Source organism: Teleopsis dalmanni, chromosome X, assembly GCF_002237135.1.
Source record: "Teleopsis dalmanni isolate 2A chromosome X, ASM223713v2, whole genome shotgun sequence".
Lineage (NCBI taxonomy): Eukaryota > Metazoa > Arthropoda > Insecta > Diptera > Diopsidae > Teleopsis > Teleopsis dalmanni.
Genome location: NC_051848.1, coordinates 77,220,104 through 77,242,881, shown reverse-complemented (window position 1 = coordinate 77,242,881; position 22,778 = coordinate 77,220,104). Strand labels below are relative to the sequence as shown.

Sequence of the window (22,778 nt, the reverse complement as noted above, 5' to 3'; positions counted from 1 at the left end):
AATATTAGTTCTTGAAATATTGTTAATTACATTTTTAAGCTTTCTTCTGGTTTTGTGTGAAGCTCTTGATGTCAATAAAACTAAGAAATGAAATAAGTAGACTTTTGTAAAATTAAGTTTTAATGCTTCAATGAAATCTGAAAATGAAGAATTTGTTGTTAACTTTTTGCCAGTAATTTTCACTTTTTATGGCAAACGTGTAATTTTTGAAATATAAGAACATGTTATTATTAATATATTTAAAAAAAGTTGAAAATTTGTAATTAACATGTAACCTGAATTTAGGTCAAAGTTCGCAATTTATTAAAACAATGAAAGATTACAGTAGAGGATTTCTGTATAGGCGGTAAATATGGGCAAGTGATAAAACTACGCAAAAACTGATCTCTATATTTTATTCGAATTCGAAAACATATTGTTTGACATTTTTATGAATTATGTTTCATAATTACTTTATTGGTATACTACAAGCTACTATAAACCCGTGTTTAATAGAAAAGTGCTTCTGTTAGAATGATTGTCCACTGTACTCGGTCATTCATTTTTAAAATTCGGAACACACATGCAGTCGTATACCAGATCAAATTATAGCTATATGGTATTTAATCTAATAAGTTTTTAACAGAATTTGTAACAATACATTTGTATCTAAAAATACATTCAAAAAGTATAGGTTTAATAAGAAAATTAGATAAATGTAACAAACACAGTTGTAAAAATTCTATATAAGCCGTAATTTTTTCTTTCAGAGTTGTAAAAAAACAGCATTAAGTCTGGTTAGAATCAAGTGTTGTGTACAATATGAAATATAAAAATTGTCAACACTTAAAATTAATTAATTTTAATAAAAGAAAACAAAATGAATAATAAAAGAGAAATGATAAGCATTTTTGTCTTATATATTTAAATAAATTTATTTATTTATGTGTCTGAATTTATAAGTAAATGAAATACTCATATGTTTTTAAGGGATGACTGGAATTTTGCAACATATTTCTTGTCAACACTTACAGTTGACTGATTTTTGAATTCGGCTGCACTGAAACTTAAGTCTTTAAAATTTTTTGCAAATGAAATACTCATATGTTTTTAAGGGATGACTGGAATTTTGCAACATATTTCTTGTCAACACTTACAGTTGACTGATTTTTGAATTCGGCTGCACTGAAACTTAAGTCTTTAAAATTTTTTGCTAGTAAAACCGAACTCTGAAGATTTTAAGAGCATTGTTGTTGCTTCACATGGTTTCTTTCGTAAGTTGCGAGTATTTTTTTGCAACTCTGAAAGAAAAAATTACGGCTATTGTTAAAATAATGTAAGATAAAACTTAACAGAAGACAAATTGAAAATTCTGAAGTTATGCAGATGACGAACTCCAGCAAAACTCCAGACAAAGTGAACTTTTCACTTATATATGTCCTTAGCTCTCTCATAATGTTTAAGGTGTCGAACTAATACGTTCTAGGTTTATTAGTAAGTTAAATTAACCACCACAGTAAACTCACCTCATCTCAATATATAAGAAAATATCAGAAAATTTCAGAATTCAGAAATGTTTGTCTTTAAAAAATATAAGAAGCAATTGATACTAACCCATCAAAATTCATAACATAAAAATTAATCTTCAATAAAAGAAAATATTTGTTCAAAAATGTAGCAAAAAACGGCGCATATTTTTGATATTACCCAATACATTTAAATAAATAATAGCTGAAAAACCAGATAACAGTATCAAAGAATAAAAAGTACGAAAAATTGCCAGCTAATAGCACTAAAAATGTATATAAAAAACTAAACGATGAAATGTAGGAATAATTTTTCATAAAAATAGTGCTTTTACAAACAGCATAGTATTAAAATTTAACAATTAAAAATAAAAATATGATTAATAAATTAATTCAATTATTATACAGCTGATTTGTGATTTCGTTCTAATATAAACACAGCAAGTCAATTTCTTAATAAAACTTTCACAGCCAATTAATAAAACTCCAGAAAAATGTGCGAACATAAAAGTCAATTAGCGATTTGGGTCAGTAGGTTAAGGTGCACTGACTTTAAATTTCAAATTTGGCAGGGCACGAGTTCAATTCCTGGTACTTGCAGTCTCAAAAAATTATTTACAAATAATTAAATACAGGAATTATTTTCAAACCACTGATGATGGGTATTTGCCAATACTCGAAACAGTTGTATGGTCAGCCTAAAATTCAATTAATTAAAATAATATAAAATGAATTTTTGTTGTTGTAATTCACTACTGTGCGAAAAATCTCTTCATAATAATTTTCTGTTTCAATGATTTCGCACCTGCTTTTCACTGTAAAATTGTGAGAAAGAACATCTACATAGTCGTATACATAATAGTGTGAAGTGTTGTGGTCTACATTATCTAACATGTTTTTACATTAGTTTGTTTTGACTTGATAATTTTTTTTCTTTAAAACTTTATCACTCAAATTATAAGTTCGGCCCAACCAAAATAAAAAAATAAAAGAAAAAAAGTGAAATTTTCTTCACAGCTGAAGTCCAATTGCTTTTAAGTTGCAATTACTCATGTTTACACTATACTTTGAAGGCGATTTTTTTGCTTTTCCACTTAAATGGCCTTTTCTGCACTCAATAATGATTTAATTGCCTACAAACGGTCGTTTGTACACTTTGTGTAATTCAAGATAAACCCAAAAAAGATTCACAAAAGACATAGCGGCTTCGTGCCAACGCATAGCAAATTATGGACGCATCGCCCGGGAGCACCGTTGAATAAAGAGTGCTGTGCGCTGAGCAAACAAATTATTTTCAATCCGGCAACGACACGCAAAATACGCAACATGCGTGCCTATGATTTCGATTACCGACCGCGATAGATGCCGTCTCGACAATGTAAACCTTAATTAACTCCAATGAAATTGTACTGAAATTCAGGCGAATTTTTTTTTTGTTTCTTCTGTACAAATTGAAAGTGGAAATATCGAATACAAGTTTTATTAAAATTTTACTTCATCTCTTTTTATGAAATTTCATGGAGAAAACACAATTCGGTTTAATTGGGAACAAAATTTATTCAATGTTTAAGATATTTAATATATTTTGTAGCTTTTGATATTGTAGAGATGGACACTGGATTGAGTTATGTTCGAAAAATTCATAACTACACACAAATCTTAAATGATTTGTGATGGATCTTTCAGCATTGTGAATATAATACACGATGGTATTATAAACCTTAATAAATCCTAACATGGTTCCTTGAAAAAACTTCGTTAATTCGTAAAATTTCCATTTTGGTCCCCTCCGTAATTCGTATTTTATTTGAAATTCAGTGAACAAATTCGTGGTGCTTCAAGAACATTCAAGGCTTACCAATGCTCTACCGACACCACAAGAAGACGTGGATCTATTTAACGAATGGCGCCTTTCGATTTTCGAACTGGTAACTTTCGATTTTCGAACTAAAAATCGAAAGATACTGTTATTGATGGACAATATTGTACAGCGCATAATGGATCCCCTAATCTCAGACACGTAAAAATAAATTTTTTGCCAGTAAACACCACTTCCAAGCTCCAGCCCTTGACCAGAGTGTTATAAAAAATTTTAAGATATTTTAAGACATTTCTATTTTAAGAAATGGTTATTAATCCGGCTAATAGCTTTGATGAAAAAAAAAGAGTTCAAGGTAAGCTATTTACTGCATTCCAAATTGCTTCCGGGCTTGCGGTTTTAAACGAAAATTTATGTCCAGTCGAACAATTCAACATAGATTACCTATGAGACCGTATACATTATTATTGCAGCTATTAATAATGAGAGCGTTGAGGATAATAGCGTCGGTGAGGAACAACTTATAAAGAATAAACAAGTCAAAATTGGCCATTGAACCAGTACGATATTAGGTATGTTTCAAATCATGATGTCCAAAAAAATGTTTTCGATTGTTTATTATATTTAGAAAAATCTATTAAAGAAATTGGCGAAAAGAATCTGAACTTTATCATAAAAAAACTTGATCATTCTCTATATAATTTTTCACGTTTTTGTTTTCTTATTAAATTAATAGTACGTAGGATGTAAATACATGTGTAAATTAGATTATTTAGTTCTAAAAAAATTATAAATACAAAATATGTGAAATTAAACTGAAACGTAAAAGCTCCGTTAATTCGTATATTCTTTTTTTTTAACCCAGATAATTCGAAAACCCATCTAAATTGTAAAAAATGCTATTGCTTTTCGATTCCGAATTATCGGGATTCGACAGTACATTCGTTGCAGTTTTTTGCTTACAATTTGTTTATAATTTTTTTTGAAATTTGTTTTGATTATCAGTTTAATCTTGTTTCAATTTTATTTAATACTAACATCCATAACTGCCACAGTGAAAAGTTTTGGGGCGGAATTTACTAAGCCAACGAACTAAATAGATACTTATCCCGCACATCTTTGCATGGATTTGTTATGGATTCTGTATGCCAAATGTGACTAAACTCTACGCACCTATCGAGATAAACACAAAAATAAGTCGAGTATGGTAGTAATTAGTCTAAACATAGTATTAGTCCTTATAAATATATTTTACTTTCATGTTAAACGTAGTTTTCGGTGATATATTCATGTTTACGAGGCAAACTTTTGAAGTGTTGAACTTTGCTCACTATATTTCTCTTATCTTGGTCCGATATAGTCCTCTTCGTAATTCATATCACTAAATATAATCCAACTCTAAGTGATTTTTAATTTTCTACTTTTCGAATTACGTTATTTAATCTATGGCGTCTATATGGTAGACTTTTGAAAACTGTCAGTTATTAAGAAAATTTTACAAAAATTATTGAAAATTTAAAACAAAGAAAGCGAAATCAATTTAATTAAATAAATTCTTGTAAAATGTCAATTATTTTGAAAAATTATTTTGAAAATTAATTTTTGCTGGGAAAAATACTTGCACAAAGCAGATTTACCGACAGATAAACTGGAGAGGTCAGACTGATGAGTTTACATGCAAATGCGGGTAAGTGACTTCTTAGAAAAATTATTTTCTCGTTAATACTTAGTATTATTAATTGTTGTTTTTATTGGTATTGTTGTTGTTGTTGAGATTATTTTAATTTACTTAATTGAGTTGATTTTGCAAAAGAAAGCGGAAGAGCTCAGAAGATCTGTGTGTGGGCAGACAGCACATGTTCGTACGGAATTGCAATTAAACAAAACAATTCCTGAAATCTTGTATATGAAAATCATCGGGTCCATACAGCGGTGTGAATGTCCGCTAAATAAGCAGCGGCATTACGTGGCAACAGAAATATCAGAAACAGCAACAACAATTGTGGCAACAATCGCAATCAACACGCAACGTCTAAATGCTAAACGTTAAGCTCTCCGGAACAATGGTCAAAAGTGGAAATTAATGAAGCCGCTTGAGATTTCAACGAGCAGTGAACGCTCTTTAATTGGTTGCAAAGCGCCAAAATTGCTTGCAATTTTTTTGCTTCTTGTTTTTGTTATGTGTTACACAGCTGAGAGAATTGCAGTTTAGATAACAAATAACTACGAGGGTTGCCATAAAATTTCACAAATTGACATTTAGTCTCTAATTCAATATCAAATATCAAATTGAACTCTCTTAGTAGTAAATATTGTTTATAAAGTCCTTGCCAATTTATACCCAAGCCTGAAGTAGATTGCTAGGTAATAAAATATATATCACTCGCCCAATCATCCAACAACAGTAGGTGGGATAGCATTCCACATACAGAAAAAACATACTGACGAATCGTTAATTATCAAATTTTCTCAAATAATGATACCACATCAAACAATACAATACTTAAATATTTTCATAGGTCTGTTATAGACTTGTGGAATTTTAAGTAACGACAACATCACACACAATATTGCCTTCAGATTTTAGAAAGGTGAACACTAAATACTGCGATAATAACAACAACTACATTTTCAAACAAATGCTAAAGTGAAATCCTTTCATTAATTGTTTTATTTATATGACGTTCAGACCTTCAATTTGAGTGCTGACACTCTCATAAACGCATAACCATATCTATAAATCCATGTCTTCAGTACATCGCCTTTAGCAATGCCCGGGAAACAGTGATATTTAGTCAAGAAATAAAATTTCTTGATTTACTTTAGAACTGTCCTGCACAAGATTGCGCGGTTAACGAATATAAGATGTTGGTACCCCTTGTTACAGCATCAGTATATCCAATTTATGTAACAATATATCATATATATCCTATTAATATCCTTCAAAAATAATTTGAATAAGTGTAAGTTTCCTTCTACTCCTCTTAAATCAACTCAAAACATTTCTGAAATAATGGTCAGTTGTGTAATTGCCTCATTTACCTCATTTCAATGCACTTAATATGAGTAAAAATATTAAAATTGTTGGTTATTGTCTAGTAAGCAGAATTATGATATGCAACGTCTAAACAGCAATACTTATTGTCAAGCACTAAAAAATTACACAAGCAACTTTTGTTCAAATTTATTGAGTGTTATTTTTACACTCAATAACAGGAGGATAAGTTGCAAACATCAATTTCTTTTTAATAATGCAAAATATTTTTTTTTTGTTTTTTAATGCGGACCTAAAAGCATCGAAAGCTTAAGTAAGTGTGAAACTTCAATCCACTAAAAACATGTCCTCATGTCCGAACGGAAAGTCCCTCCTGGAACTACCGTAAAGTACTACGTTAGAAGAATAATGCAAGAAATGAATATGAATATACGATTTCGTGTGCACAGTTGATCTAAACTGACAGAACAGCCCTCGTATATACAGTCTTTTATTTAAATGAACATATGTATGTTTATCGTTATATTGTACTACATGCAAATATTTGCTATGCCATTTTCACATGCACTTGCTGAGAAGTAACTCACAAAACCGGAAACACTAACTGCCTATATAACACCATCCATAATAATGCATTGGCGGGGGGGAAGTGTGCAATAAAATCATATTAATACATATAAAAAAAATTATTTTTAAAGATTAAAAATATATTGCATTGCGAATATTTAAGAAAATAAAATAAATTATCGTGAAATTCGTGCATGAAAAATATAAGCAGATACATATGTGTATATATATATATATGAGTATATATATTTATATTAATAATTATTAATAATTAAAAACAAAATAAAATAATAATGAAAAAATCACATTATAAATGAAAACCGTTTAAAAGAATTATTAGACTGCACCATAAAAAAGACAAACGCTTGCTCGCTTTTACGTCCGCTCATCGCTCATGCCAGTATCGCTCATGCCAGTCAGCCAAGCGTACGTACCTAGGTATGTACATCCATACGTACATTATTTGTCGATATAGCCTACACGCGAAACTCACACCCAAACAAACACACAAACAACTTCAGCAGCTGAACATTGACCGTCATGCTTGACGCAATAATTTCGCGCCCAAATGGAATCAGCTGTGCGCGGCGCAAACACAATATTAACTTAAATCATTACAACAATAACATCAACAAAAAAAAAACAAAAAACACCAAAGCAATCAAGAGATGTTTAGAAATGTATGAGAAAATAAAAAATGAAAAGAAAAAGCCTTAATAAAAAACTATGGCAAATCTAATAAAATAGCTCGGTTAGTAAAATACAGTAATCCCCCCTATAACGCGGTATATTGGTTCCGCGTTATAGGAAAACGGGTTATAGGGGTATTCCCGTATACCCCGTATACACACGTGCAAAGGTACGCGAAGGTCCGCAAAGGTACGCGAAGCTAATAATGAACTGTACAAATCCCCGCGTTATATGGGGGAATGCCCGTGCTGTACTTGGTATTGAAATCGCGTAATATGAAAACACGTTATAAGGGTACCGCGTTATAGGGGGGACTACTGTACAAGACTTTAAATCCAAGCAACAGTGTGTGCAAAAGTGCGCGAGTCAGAGAGGCACGCGAACATTCGTTTAGACGGACACATGGTCCGCTAATCTGAATTTTGCTTTGATTCATTTATGAAAATTTATTTTTAATTTTGATATTTCCAAATGGTTTTGCGTGGTCTGACCAAAGTTTTTAAAAGGTGGTGTCGGTAAAGTACAATCGCGGTAGTGATTCTAAACAATCACAGATTTTCAACATATGCTACACAACCGGGAATATCAGCACAACGTATACACTGTGTGTACACAAACACATATTATTATTATTTAAAAAGAGGTAGTGCACTGCGACCTAAAAGACCTATTGCTCCACCTTAGTCGGATTAGAGTTTTTCTCCAAGTCTGATTTCTTTAATGAAAGACAGCATAGAGTCTATTTTTTCTATTCTTGAATCCTGGAACATGAAATTTCCTTAAAGGTGTTTCTTCCGCTTGTGCATCAGTACATAATATGCGGTTGCTTTCTCCTCTCTGCAGTATCCCACTCAATCTGTGTGGAATTGGATGCCTAACTTTGTTAGGGGGTTATTCAATCTACAGTGATCGGTCATTAATAGGTTATTTTTTATTGTTCAATCCTTGGAAAATTTTAGGTTGTAAGTCCCTAAAAGCATTTCAGTTTGTGATAGTCTTGGTAGCCTTTCCCAATAGAGTTCTCTTTCTTTTTCCTCAGAATAGATAGAATTCTTTTGCCAAGACCACAGAAAGATTCTGGACCTATCATTATTGAAGCCGCTCCTCTTTTTGCAAGTTTGTTTGCCATACAATTACCTATACAAAAGTAAATAAGAAAATACAGCATTTCTACACTGCTAACAAATTTCATGGATTCTATCATATTTTCCTATGCAGTCAAAGGATATTCAACAAACCCTAGAAAAGCGAAAGTAGACAATGCATACACTGGATACTAGCATTGGTTTCACAGGTTCCCGTTAAAAAACTGAATTATAAAATGCTGATTGTGCCGTTAAAAGTACTTCCAGATTGCAAGACTCCGGAAATTGACAAATTGTAGACATAATCAATTTCTATTAAAATCAAAAAGAGAGAATGAAGCTAAAGTTTTTAGTCTTTAATGAACCAACGTAAGTGGGAAGTCAAAATCTGTCTCAGGTAGCCCTGAAGTTGCCATTTTCATGAAAGTCTCAAAGAGAGAGAGAGAGAGAGAAGTATATGAGCGACAGAACTTGCAAGTACGGTTGTCTATTGAACATTTTTTTTGTGTACCAAAATTGTTTTAAAAAGGTTAGATTTCTATAAAAAAAGATCGAATTTTTTTTATTGGCTTTTAATAAGAAAATACAATATATATAAAATGTACAGAAGATATAGAACAGTAGATGTCTTTGTATCCATAACAATTTTATTATTTAAGTAATCGGACTATCTTTTCCTGACCACAATTAGTGTAAACTTTTTATTAAAAAGTTTTTTACATAACATAATATTATATAAGGTCTTCAAATCCATTCCGATGAAAATTTCTTTTTACATTTTGCAGCCCCAATATTTTTACTTAATTAATATATAAATTATATTAGTTTCATAGTGCATAGTTGGATGTATAAATCAATGTAATTCGATACTATAATAATATATACAATAAAGTTTGCGCTAAAAAAAGTACCACTTTCTAAAAAAGAGAACCAATTATGGTACTAAACTACCACATGTGGCAACCGCGCTTACAAGTAAGGCAGTCATAGTGTTTTCTTCATTCCTCTGGTATAGAAACTAAAATTTTTATCCTTTAGCAAAGCGTGAGATGAAATCGATCACAGGTAGCTCTGAAGTTACTAACTATACCAACATTTTAAAGTTAGGGAAAGATATAAGTGCGGATATCTACCCGAAGAACTTGCAGGTAAGGCAGTTGTATTGTGTTACTGATTCCTCCAGTGCTTAAAGAAAAATATTCACTTTATATTGAACCAAAAAAAGAGCGGAAAAGAAATCTATGATAGGTTGTTTTAAAGTTAGCATCTGCATAAATGTCAAAAATATAGAGAAGCACAGGATTATAAGTAAGGCAATGATACTCTTTTCTTGATCCCTCCAAAATTTTTATGATGAAATATAAAGGGCGGAAATAGCAGTCAGACTGGCAAGTTACAGCAATTCAGCCTTAGCACTATATTCATAAACTGTCTCGCAGAAATGTAGGCAATCAAATATGGATCGTGATAATATGTAGTTATTCACTAAATTATTAAGTACTAAGAACCATAAGAATCCTCATGTTAGATACCTAAACATAAGGATATCGAAGACAAACAACTAGTAGATAATATAAGCAGAAAAGGCTCCGAAATGAATAATAGCGAGATTGACACATCTGAAAACTCTGATGTGTGAAATGTTTGGGAACACAGATAAATACACCATTATATTACTTATATTTAATCGCGTAGATTGTGGAACCAAGTGCATCGTTGGAACTATGTAGCATAGATCAAGTAGAAGAAAAACGAAAGGTTTTTCGTTTTTTAGATATTAGCAAACCTGTAGTTCATGTATTTATGTAAATACTAGCGAAGAACTGTTATTGCAACAATGCTTCAATGATTGGTGTATTCCAATAAGGAGAACTATACAAAAATCGACTTGAATTAGCAGAAGAGTTCTGGACCACTGAGAGGAGTATATGCACCCTTCTTTGCAAGGGAGTTTGCTATTTTTTTGCCCTCATATTCTTTATGTCCCGTTATCCACATAAGAATATCATAGCTCCTCGATGCTAGGGTATTAAGAAGTTGAAATGAAAAATTTACTAAAAGTTTTAAAGCTGCTTGGCTGTCCGAAAGAATGCATGTTTTGGCACCTCGCGTGCCCCTGCGTAAACATTCTCAATCACATAGCTCAAAAGCTTGGACCTCTGCCTTAAAAATGTTTTTGCACTGCCATCTTCCATTTTGGACCCATCAGCATACCATAATTGTTAGCCCTGTTTTAACATAATTTTATTATTTTTTAAAGTTGATCGATCACTGATGTCCACTTTAAATTCCCTAGAGAAAGCTAATCTTCTATTCATCTTATCAAAAACCTTAAGGCACGAAGAGTTCCAGACTTCATCCAGAATTTGTGCGTGCCATGTTAGATTACCCTTTTAAGATTACATAGATAAGGAACCCTTAGTGCGGTGTTGGTCGCAGTCTTTTTAACCATGATATTTAATTTTATCGGATAATATTAAATCGGTGTACCCTAGCTTTGTGGTCCGTAGACTCATCTTCCTACTTCTGGTGTAGGTTATCACGTCTGTTTTATTCGGATTCGAGTCGAGAGTCCTTTCTCATGACACCAATCTTGTGTGATGTCAAGAGCTAGTTGCATTCATCCAATAGAATTATTTTGATTATAAAAATCTTTTAGGTAACCAGAGAACTATCTTTCGAAAAGATATATTAAGGTAAGATTGATACTTTTACTGATTCGGTCTGTTGAACAATAACTTCTTAGAATGCTACACTTAAACAGAAGTAAAGCGAATTTATTTAATATATTAAACAATTTAAATTTGATTTTAAATTCAATTCTTAACAAAATTTCTTATTGGAATTTAAAAACAAAAAAGTGTGAAACTGGTTTGACACACAATTATGTTATCGTGTCATCAGATTTTCATCAATAAATAATGAAAAAAGGATATGAACAAGGATGTCATATATATTTATAGACTTACACTGTATGCATTCTTTATTTTATCTTGCTTTGTTTTTTGGTAGATATGAATTTGTATTTATAGCATAAATTTTTAGCTCCAAAAATTCGTTCTACTTGATTTTTAATGATATGCCTTCATGCCCACATGGAACACAAAACATGCTACAAAACCAGACACACATCCATATGTACCCATACATGATGTTGTGAGCCTACAAAAGTCAATGTCTTCATGCATACATAAATCAACCCCAAATTGTGTATCCGGAACAATACCAATATCAACATAATCAGACAACAGCAATGGTATTATGCACAAACAGATGATGTCGGCAGAATCTCCCAACAACCCTTTGATCGCCCATTCCCCACTCATATAGACGCCAGTGAGCATCCACAAACCATCCTGTACATATGACCGACAAGATTTGTTTGTTGTCACTTTTTACTGTCTGTTGCATGCAGGATTCGCATGAGTCATACGAAGCGAATGGGCATGAAGAAATACGGAAGTGAAAATAATAAAAGCACAACAGCAGAAATGAAAAAGAATGTACATTCGCAACATGATAGTTACAGACTCTGCTAGTGTACTCAGCAGAAGAACATTCCACTTAATAGTTACTGCAATGGAAAATGTAGAAAAACATTTTTGTAGCCAACAATTCAGGCTAATTAATAATAATGATGTTCTATTTGTGCTAACCACAAGCATACATACTAATTTTCATTGGAAATATCTTGGGTCGGTGACTGAAGATATGCTTATGGTCACAGGTTGATAATAGGTAGGAGTGTCGGCTCAGTGATTACAATTTCACATTTTCATTTCAAACTATATGTACTCGCATATACGGATTGTTTCCTGTCTAAATAGCATAAATTCAGAAGGTAATGCCTTGATCCAAAAACCGAAACAAATAATATGAGAAGAAGAACTTGTGGGTGCTCATTTTCAGTATTTGCAGACATACAGGGTATCAAAGAAATGTTTACCTGAATATTTCGATGGCTTCATTTTAAATTAAAGAATTTTTCATTTATAACGTGCTAGTTTCGTATAATCGTAATTTCGGGTGTTGTATTTTTTGGTATTTTCGTTAAAAACGCACAAATTTGATAGACCGGATGAGTACTTATAGATAAACAATTTAAATGTAGTAAGCAGGTCACTTCAGGGGCTGATCACAGAAAAAAGTGAGAAATAGAAAATTCGTTAACAAGAAATATTCGCAAGACAATAGGGTATTAGGACATAAAATTTTTACAAAAATTTTGAAATAAAAATTATGATTTCTTGAAAACATGATCGAACTCATATAATTGAGGACTTGAATTTATTTTCGGGTGACTTTTCTTTGACACATCCTATACACCCAAACGGATTCTTTCCTCCATATAATTTTTTTTGTTTTTAGACCAAAGAGTATTTTTCTGCATGCTTGTATTTAGTTATCAAAGACCCTGTATATATGTGTCTTGACAATGAAAGCTGTTAAAAATTTATTATTTATAAACGATATTTTAAATATGAAGGACCTATATGTGTAGTTCTTAGTTCTGGTTTAAGAACTATTGGCAATATTTTATGGTACGCCTTGTTTATATTTTTAAAATTAAATTATAAATATTTACATTCGCCACACACTCGCATATATTCATGTATATGTGATTGTATATTCGATTTTTGCAGACGTCAAAAGTACAGAATAATAGACGGAGGTTTTAATATGAACCGATAGAAATTATTAGTCAATTATCTCTAGTTAGAATGAGAAAAAAATTGATTAGCTATGTCATAGTCAATCTAATTGACCGTTTGTTTTTGTAAACAAATGGACTCAATTAATAAAGCATTGTGGTAGGAGATTTTTGGGAAATCACTTATAATAATAATAATAAAACTTATTTATTATGGTATATAGCGCCCTTACTAAATATGTACCCAATTAAAATTTCGAAAACGTTGATGAAAAAGGATATACACAGTGGTCTACAGTAAAAATCATATTTCGCTTCTGAATTGTATGAAATCTTGTAAGATATACACATTATCGGATCAGTTTAGGAAAGTGTAAACATGAATTTGAGTTACAAGTTTTTATAGTTTTATTATTATTATGTTGAGGCTAGTTGAGTCAGTGCACCTGAGCACTTTTACTCTCCATTAACGCGAGGTTTCTTCAAAACCCCTTTTTTGCGCCTTGACTAGATTATTGTTTATCACTTCATCACACTAAGCAATAATTGACCTCAGATCTGCATATCTCCCCGAAGAGCCTGTAACCATTCTGAGATTTGATAACGCAGTGTTGGTAAGTCTGACAGTTTTCTTAAATAATTTCAGGGTTCTATCCTTTATGTATTTTTTGGTGGGATCAATCTTGATGTCCCTGAGGATGTCATTTGTCCTAATGTTCCATGGAACTCTGAAAAGTCTTCGCAGAGCCTGACTTTGTGCAACTTCTAGCTGGTCAATAGTAGTGTTTGAAGCTTTGCTAAACGCTACGCAACCATATAGAAGTAACGAACAAATTATTTGGTTATATATCAGTTTCATATTATAAAAAATCGGATTTAAAAGGTAAATTTAATATAACATATGTATATATAATTTATTTGTAAGTAGTCTTTTGAGGTTTTGAAAAAATCTAGCGCAACTTTTACTTATTTTACCTTCACAACACAGTTTTTATTTATAAAAATAATATGTCCTTTTGTCATCTTCCAACTTTAATATATACCATTTCGCTCTGATACAAGTCGAGAACACACAGACCTGTGAATAAAGCTAATCTATCACAAACTAATTGGCAAATAAAAGTCCCATTATGGCAAGAAGTTTGTATAGAAAACCTCTGTATTTGCCGTTTGCACTCTCACTGCATTGTAGTGTATTTTCCTTTTCACATTGACTGGCTTTTTCTTGCCTACGTTTTTTATAGTGTATAGCATTTGTCTGCCTAAATTGTTTTTGTTTTTGCTATTTATGTTATGTTGCATATGTCATTCAATTCTCTGTAGTGTTGGTCAAGTAAATTACTGGTGTTTTCTGGCGCTTTTGTTTGTGGTGCTGTGACAAAGCCCACAGCAAATTCCACAGTAACAGTAATGGCAGTATGGACATGCCTATATATTTAGAAGTGACTTCATAGGAGGAAACGTGAATTAGATAGGACACCAGATACCAGATAGGAAACGTGTGATACCAGATAGAATCTGATTAAAATATTGAAATCCATGTTGTAGGATTCTCCTAAATAGGTTTTTGAATCAATGTGTTTGAACTGGAAACTATAAAATATTAAGGTAAAAATAATATTTGTATTTTTTTAAAATTTTTTTTACATTTAAGCAAAAATTTTGGAAACATATCCATGAAAAACTGTTGCCTTTCATTGTATATATTGCAACCATTACAGACTTACATATTAATATCCTTATTGAAACTTTACCAAACATACGCTGTAGAGTATATATGTTTTTTTGATTTTTTTGATTTTTTTGAGCAGTAACCCTATCCAATGTTGAGTTCAAGGAGACAGAGGCACGTAACTGTATAAAATGTAAGAGCGAAACTAACAGTGCCATTGCTAACAGTTACGTCTCTCACATATTGGTCAGCTGCAAAGAGTAATCTATATGTTTCACTGTTATTAAACGCAGCATCCCGCTCATTTGCTTTAACAGCCGAAATACTGCAGCGTTTGAGTTGGTGTTTTGTTAGAGAAGCGCAGACGCTGGAAAGAGCGCCAACGTCTGCGTGAGCGGGAAATTACATGCTTGAAAATGCATAATAGATACATTAGGAAACTTTATGTATTGCAAAATCAGCTCCAGTGGTACATCTCATCTAAGCATGAGACTTCTAAACAAAACTGTTTTGTCTCTTTCTGCCACCTTACCGGCCAGATTCGGTACTGCTTACTCTTTTATGACGTCAACAAATGAGGGGACTTGGTTTGTTGTATTTTTCACCACAATGACGTCAATGTTATCCTTTAATGTGGCTTTAAAGTATTTGAAATAACATTCGTTGCATTATCTATACAATAATTTTATTTTCCTTTAACTGAGGAGATATTTAATTAATACAATTTTTTTTTCTTAACCAATACTTGGAATAGTATTTTTAAAATATTCGGCGTTATTAATTTTGTCTGTGTTCCTCATTTGTGCGATTCTTTCTTTAGAAACAGAAGCCAAATCTGAATATATAACATCTAATGCGGGTTGTATTTATTATTAGTAGGGGATGTGGCACTGCGACCATCGGGTCTATTGTACCCTCTTTTAGGTAGATCTTTAAGCCCTGTTGCGTCAATAAAAAGTAGTATAGAACCTACTTTACAGAGTTTTATTGTCCGTAAGAATATACATTCTTAGAAGCCTATTTCGTATGTGCATTAGCGCAGGGCACTCTAACAGCACATGTATGGCCGACTCCTCATTCTCTTCACAGAATCTACAGTTTGTATACGTAGTATACCCGGTTTGTAATTTTTAGCAAATTTTTCGTTTAAACATTTTACATACCGCATATCAAACCTTTGGCAATTATATCTGACGATTATAATTATAATAGTTTGTCTATTCTAAAGAATTATCTTTAGCGAAAAACATACGAGTAACTGTCTTAAGTAAACACAAAAACCAGTCAGGATAGATAATTAGAAATAATAAAAAGACATTAAGTTAGATCAGCTATTCCTACATATATTGGTTCAAAAGTAATATAATATACATATATCGGATGACTGATGGATGTTTATGTAGCTTAAATATTTAATACGCTTGTAGTCCTACACGTTTAAGTTAGTTTATCCACCGCTTTTTTAACATCAATTTAACCGTGGCCAGATACACGGCAAAATGGTATTGGGTATTAGGTACTTATCTGTGTAGATAAAAATGTAGCTGCCTATGAAGCCTTTGGGGTAGCTATTATATAATCGATTTGATAACACTGTCGTCAAGATTTCTCTGGTAGACAATAGCATATGTATGTATATACAAATCTCAAAGTTAATTACAGAATGACTCTGAATGAACAGAAGCTCTGAGGATGGTTACTATCCATAAATAAATTGGGATAAATTAGGATTTATCCAATACTGAATTAACACAATTCAGTATTGATTGTAATTTTAGCTGTCATTTGATATAATTCCTGGTTTAGAAACCTAAATAAGTTCAAATCAAAAAGATTTGCACACGAATTTTGGCAGCTGAAAATAGAATTGAAGCGTAATTGAGGATTGAGTAAAATTTTCATACAAAATAAAATGAAAGTATGTATATATCATATGTGCAAAGTATTTACTATATGTACTATATATACTATATGTATATATATAAGTCGTATTCCATCAGGAACAAAGACGATATACATAGAATCCCCAGTTGTATCTGTGTCTGGCTTAATGCCGTAGTTCGTCGAAGGTTTTATCAGTTTTGGTGTATATTCTTAGTCTCCAGGTCGTTTTTGGTCAGCCACTCCCAGTTTCACTAAAGTTTGGCGTGATAAATTCATTGTAGTTCTTCGTTAAAGTATATACTAGCCAGTTGAATTTGCGTCTCTGATTTGCATGTTAACATCTTCTTGCTCAGTTATGCGTAAAAGTTCTTTATTTGAGATGGTTCTTGGCCACCATATTTTCGGATGTCCCCAAGGGATCGATTATGAAAGTTCTGTAATTTTCGTTTGATGTTATTGCTGACCAGTCAAGTTTCTGAAAATGTTTATTTTGGTTTTTGGTGTTAAGTCGTTCGGTCTACAAATATTGTGCAAGTTAGAGAAGGTAATTCTGGCTTTAACGATTCTGTTGTCCATATCGTACATCGCACCACCCTCGTATATTGACAATTATGCTTCCTAGGTAGCAAAATTTAACCACTTTGTCAATTGATACATTATTAAAGTAAAAGGTTGGTATGGAGCCAAAAAATTGATAATCGGTACATATACAAAAAATTTCAAACAATTTAACATAAAAATCAATACTTAACATCCGTTTTAGAATAGTTTTCAGTTCAATGTATCAAAAGCTAATTACATGCTAGAACTTAAATAAATTAATTTAAATATTAAAAATTGCCGACTTTATCTTATATTTTTTATAAAATAATACAGTCACGTAAGAAGACGACGATATTTTATCACAAGAAACGATTATTAAATAATTTCTTAGGTAATGCATTTCTAAATTTTCTAAGATATAAAATAATCTGTCAGACAAAAGTCAAACTAAGGAATACTTCTGTTCAGAATTAATGCAGTGTCCCAAAAGAAGCGCAATCAAACAGGTTATTAATGCAAAGGAAAGGACTGATATAAGATTGGGAATTGGTGAGCCATTTGTGTGAAAAATATAATATCACATACTAAGTGCGAATTATCACGACAAGAGTGCATTGATAAACTTAAATCTTTGTATTTCGATGAAGCATCATCTTATAACACTGTAAAAAGCTGGCTTAATGAATTCAATCGTTCACGCTCCAAAAACGTCCGTTGTCCCATAGAACTGCAAGATCGTCATGTGACATACCGTGAGATAGAGGCATCCTTTGGCATTTCTCTCACCAGAATATATTCGATATTGCATAAACACCTGACCGTAAAAAAAGTTTGTTCTCATTGGATCCCGCATAATTTGACAATCACTCAAAAAAAGGTTCGTGTGGATTCGATCGTGCAAAGAAATGTTGAAGAAAGACGTTCGCGGTGCTTCAAAAGACGTATATAAGATCGTCACAGGTGACAAAACAAAACAACAATCGACCATGTGGGTCTTCGAAGACGAGCCAAATCCAACGAAAGTTGTTCGTGAAAGATGTACTTCGAAGTAAATGGTCGCTTGTTTCTTCGGCAAAACTGGTCACGTGGCGACTGTTCCGCTTGAGCAACGAAGGACGATCACTTCAGAGTGGTACACCGCAATTTGTCTGCCGGAAGTCTTCGAAGAAATTCGAAAAACGAACAAGGGAAGACGAATCATTGTTCACCATGATAACGCGAGCTCTGACACATCCGCTCAAACCAGAATACTTTGAAAAACAATAAAACAATTTTTGATGATATATATTCGTACTTTCATTGTTAGACCAGAAATATATATTGCAGCCCTCGTAATACACATTATTTATACATATACAATACATAAATAATACTTTCCATTTGATTTTGTTTTGTCTGAAAGGAGATAGAGTTTAACTTATTATAATAGAAAATTTTTGATCTATAGAAATTAAATGTAAAATTTCAAAATTTTTATAGCAGAAATTCAATTTTTTTACCTAAAAATATATATATTTGAAAGTACTGAAAAAACGGAATCAGAGGTCAGTACATGTTGCTTTGCTACTTCATTTAACAATGCTATGATACTTTGTGATTAATTTGATAAAAAAATATAATTTGTCAGCAATTAGTGGAAGCCACCATGATTGTGTTTTAAAATACCATTCTGTGTGAAGCCCGATTATATTTTTTTTTATAATAGCATGTTCCAGAAGTATGTACAATTAAAAATTGATTGCATGTGTAAGAACTTAGATCCTATGCAAAAAAATTACAGTTGTCTCTAATCCGTGCCATGTATCTATGGTAAGCTCGTTAAGCGATTTAAATGTTTCAGTGAATACTGTAAGCCCTCATGTTGTCTTTTGACATCCTTTTCTTTTTGATCCATCAGGGTTCCATTCTAAGACTGAAAAAGTTGTAGTGCGTGTATCTTGTTTAGAGTACTCAAAATTGTCAACATCATTAATATCACAACCGTAAACTTATCTGCCTTTAAAGATAAGTTTTGATTGCAGACATGCATAGCTATTGGTTTTGACGTATTTATTTGAAGACCAGCTTTCAAAGAGATTTTTGTTAGTGAAGAAAGTCTGATAGGATGGAAATATTGTAATATAGTTTGGTCTTTGCAAAAGACCTTGCAGTGCATTACCTAGCACTGGTACTAGGTAGGTCTTACTATCTAATATGCTTAATATTTGTAAATGCAATCTTATTTGTCGTTGGATTTATGTTGAAATTTTACAGCATGTATTGATAAAGTCAAAGTACAACTTGTGATAAAGAGTCCAACCCTGTATACTGCCTAAGCTGGCTTAAACCACTGTATTCTTTACAACGGTATGAAATATATATTCACGTAATAAAAATAATTTTGACTGATTTGGTCCAAACAGAGTATAATGAAAAAATTTTAAATTCGATTTGTCTAACATATTTTGTTAAGTTGATAAGATTGGTTGTGATGAACTTACTGGATATAGAGAGATTGTATATTCAAATTGGATATTAAAAAAACAAAAAAAACTCTTGATGAATGATATCAAATATATTGACACTAATTGTTACAACTGTTTCACCTAACGTACTACTGTCAGGAAGGAGTGCAGTTCATAGAACCAACACTACAGTACCCGCCATGAAGAGTCATAAGTGAACTTGCTTCTTAGTAGCAAATATTATTGTAGAAATATATTTATTGCGTATGAGTACTTAGTTTTGACTTCATATAGAAGCCGGTATTTTAACATGTGTGGTAAGTAATATTAGGAAATCGAATTTGTGCATAAGTAAATAGAGTCTACTTCTTGTTACTCGTTATTACTCGTCAATGTAAAAATTGCATAAACTAGTTGCCGCTAGATCGTCAAATTTACCTATGACTTCGGGAAGTAATACGAACTTCTGCCATCGACTCTTCATTTTCTAAAGAAAGCCCTGCATTTAAATGAGACTACCCAAACCTCTACATACTATAAAACTATTCCCACCGTGTGATAGCGTGTGTTGTATTCAATATAAAAATTAAAGTATGATTGCATCTGAGGAATTAAAATCCTGCTTTTCAAATTTTCCACACTCTAAGTCAATGTCCACTTCAGTTTATTCTTATAAAAGTTGTTGTTATAAACATAATCTATATAAAGTCTGCATTGAAAAATTAATATATATTTATTTGTCATTTACAAAAATGCATGAAAAATTGTTATAATTTATCACATTAAATTATTTCTGGTATAGAGTTTTAATATGGATGAGGCACAAACTACCACAGACCCAGAAGCTCCAGAGGATAAAAAAGATTCTGCTGAGTATCTTAAAGGAAATATTGAGGTAGGGTTTGCTTATAATTTTTCTAATGCATAATTATAGCTGCGTATTTCTATAATAGTTGCTTGCGTTGATAAAACTTGCCATTAGGAAACTTTTACAGAATACCCCAATTTTTCCTCAAATATATTTAAATCAACTGCTGAAAACGATGGAAAACTCACCGGAAGCAATTCGCCAGGTAAATTTAATTCAACCAACTTGAAATGCTGGTGTCATTAAATTTTTGATTTACTTTAGGTAGAATCGTATATGCTTCATTATACAGAAGAAGGTGGGACCTTAGATGCAGCTATTGACAATGTTCTTAAAATTGTGGAAGTCAAGGCTTCACCGCAAATAAATTTGGAAAAAGTGGATTAACTTTTTTAATTAAATGCTTATTTCAAATAAATGTTTTCAAATTAATTGTTTCAAATAAACGCATAACACACAAGTAAATTATGGACTCATTATTTGTTAAATTAAATTAATGAATACACGGATCGCATATCGTATCGTATTCTATTTATTATGCGTAAATTATTTATTCCGTTAATTCAGAAGTAGTATCAGCAACTGAAATACCGGTTTTCAAAAAGTGGTGTAGAAGAGATAATTTACTTAGTAAAGGAGCACTTAACTCTTGATAAAAGAAACGCTGGAACTTGTTCAAGACTTTAAGTGCTGGTAGCTCTACGATGCGATAGATTCGCAACTACGATATTCAAAAAAGTGGAGGTACTCTAACGATAAACTGCGCATATATGTAACTTTCGTATGTCTCTGCAGATGTCTTCAAAATTAGATTGGACAGGCGTAATTGGAAAGAACGCATGAGTGAGATCTCCAAGGCTTAAGGTCCTTTCAACAAATTTCAAATAATGTGTATGTCTAGCGAATGGCGGCTTTTACAAGTACTGGAGGCTCTGTGATGTTAGAGTCGTAGAAAAGTAACTAATATATTTGAAATACTATTTTACATTAAACGTTTTTAGTGCAAACGGAGCAAGATGATGCAGGTGATTTACACGGTCTTAGCCAGACTACAGTTTCACTTATTTGCGTTAGAGTGGACAGAGTCCTTACTAAATATGCCACAACTATTATTAAAATGTGGGAATTTTCGATGGAGGAGGAAGTAATTATGAGTAGCATCAAATGTGTAAAAGGCTTTCTAAATGTGATTGTTGCAATTGATTGTTTTCAAATAAAAACGAATAAAACTAGAAAGGAATTTTTTTTCAATTCCATATTAATCGGAAAGGGTGTTATTAACTAGATGTACAAGTGTATATTTTTACTACTTTTAAAATTAGCACATTAAAAAACTATTTGTATTTCGTAGGTGATATGTGTTGGAAATTTTAAATTTGCAATGTTGTTGCGAGATAAAGAGATGGAATTCTCGACTGCCAAATTTTCGAAGAGTCAGTTCTGGAAGCCACGAAAATTTAAAGCGCGCTTGGTTGGCGATTCCAGCTACAAGCTTTGGTCATTTGTCTTCACTCCAATACTGAAACCACAAAACGCAAAAGAAGAACGGTACAATCTTGCAGATATTGCTATTAGAAATCCAATTTACCTTTAACCTGAAATCAATAATTCTGAAGTTATTACGAATGAGATCTTTGAGCGAAATCTAAAAAATATGATGTAAAGAAAATTGCAAAAAATTATTCCAAACCTGAGACATATCTTATCCTCAACCCTCCAATTGTCTACTCAAACCTAAGAGTAGCTGCCATAGCTAAGAAAGTTTTGTACTTGAGTACAACTAGTTTTCTTGATTTGAGCTAATAGTTATTTAAATTTAATTTTGTTCCCCACGGTATTGCATCCTGGATACTTTCCGATCTAATTTCTAATACATTAACATTTTTTCGGCTCAAATACAAATGTGAAAGTTTATAATTTCTATTTCTATTTTTAAGATTTTTTTATTTTAAAATTCAACTACAAAAATTATTGAGTTAGTCAAAAAGGCACGTTGAATATTTCTTTTAAATTTCAAATATCTAATTTGATACATAACTTCAATAATTTATTTTT

At 31.9% G+C, this 22,778-nt stretch overlaps 1 protein-coding gene across 1 annotated transcript; it reads left to right on the top strand.

The window, feature by feature from the left end:
* Window positions 1-4,900: 4,900 nt before the first annotated feature.
* Window positions 4,901-21,140, top strand: LOC119689926. The gene is made up of 4 exons (XM_038104863.1): window positions 4,901-5,011; window positions 20,658-20,750; window positions 20,809-20,928; window positions 20,988-21,140. The coding sequence occupies exons 1-4, from the start codon at window positions 5,000-5,002 to the stop codon at window positions 21,108-21,110; spliced, it is 348 nt and encodes a 115-aa protein (XP_037960791.1). The 5' UTR covers window positions 4,901-4,999; the 3' UTR covers window positions 21,111-21,140.
* Window positions 21,141-22,778: the final 1,638 nt, after the last annotated feature.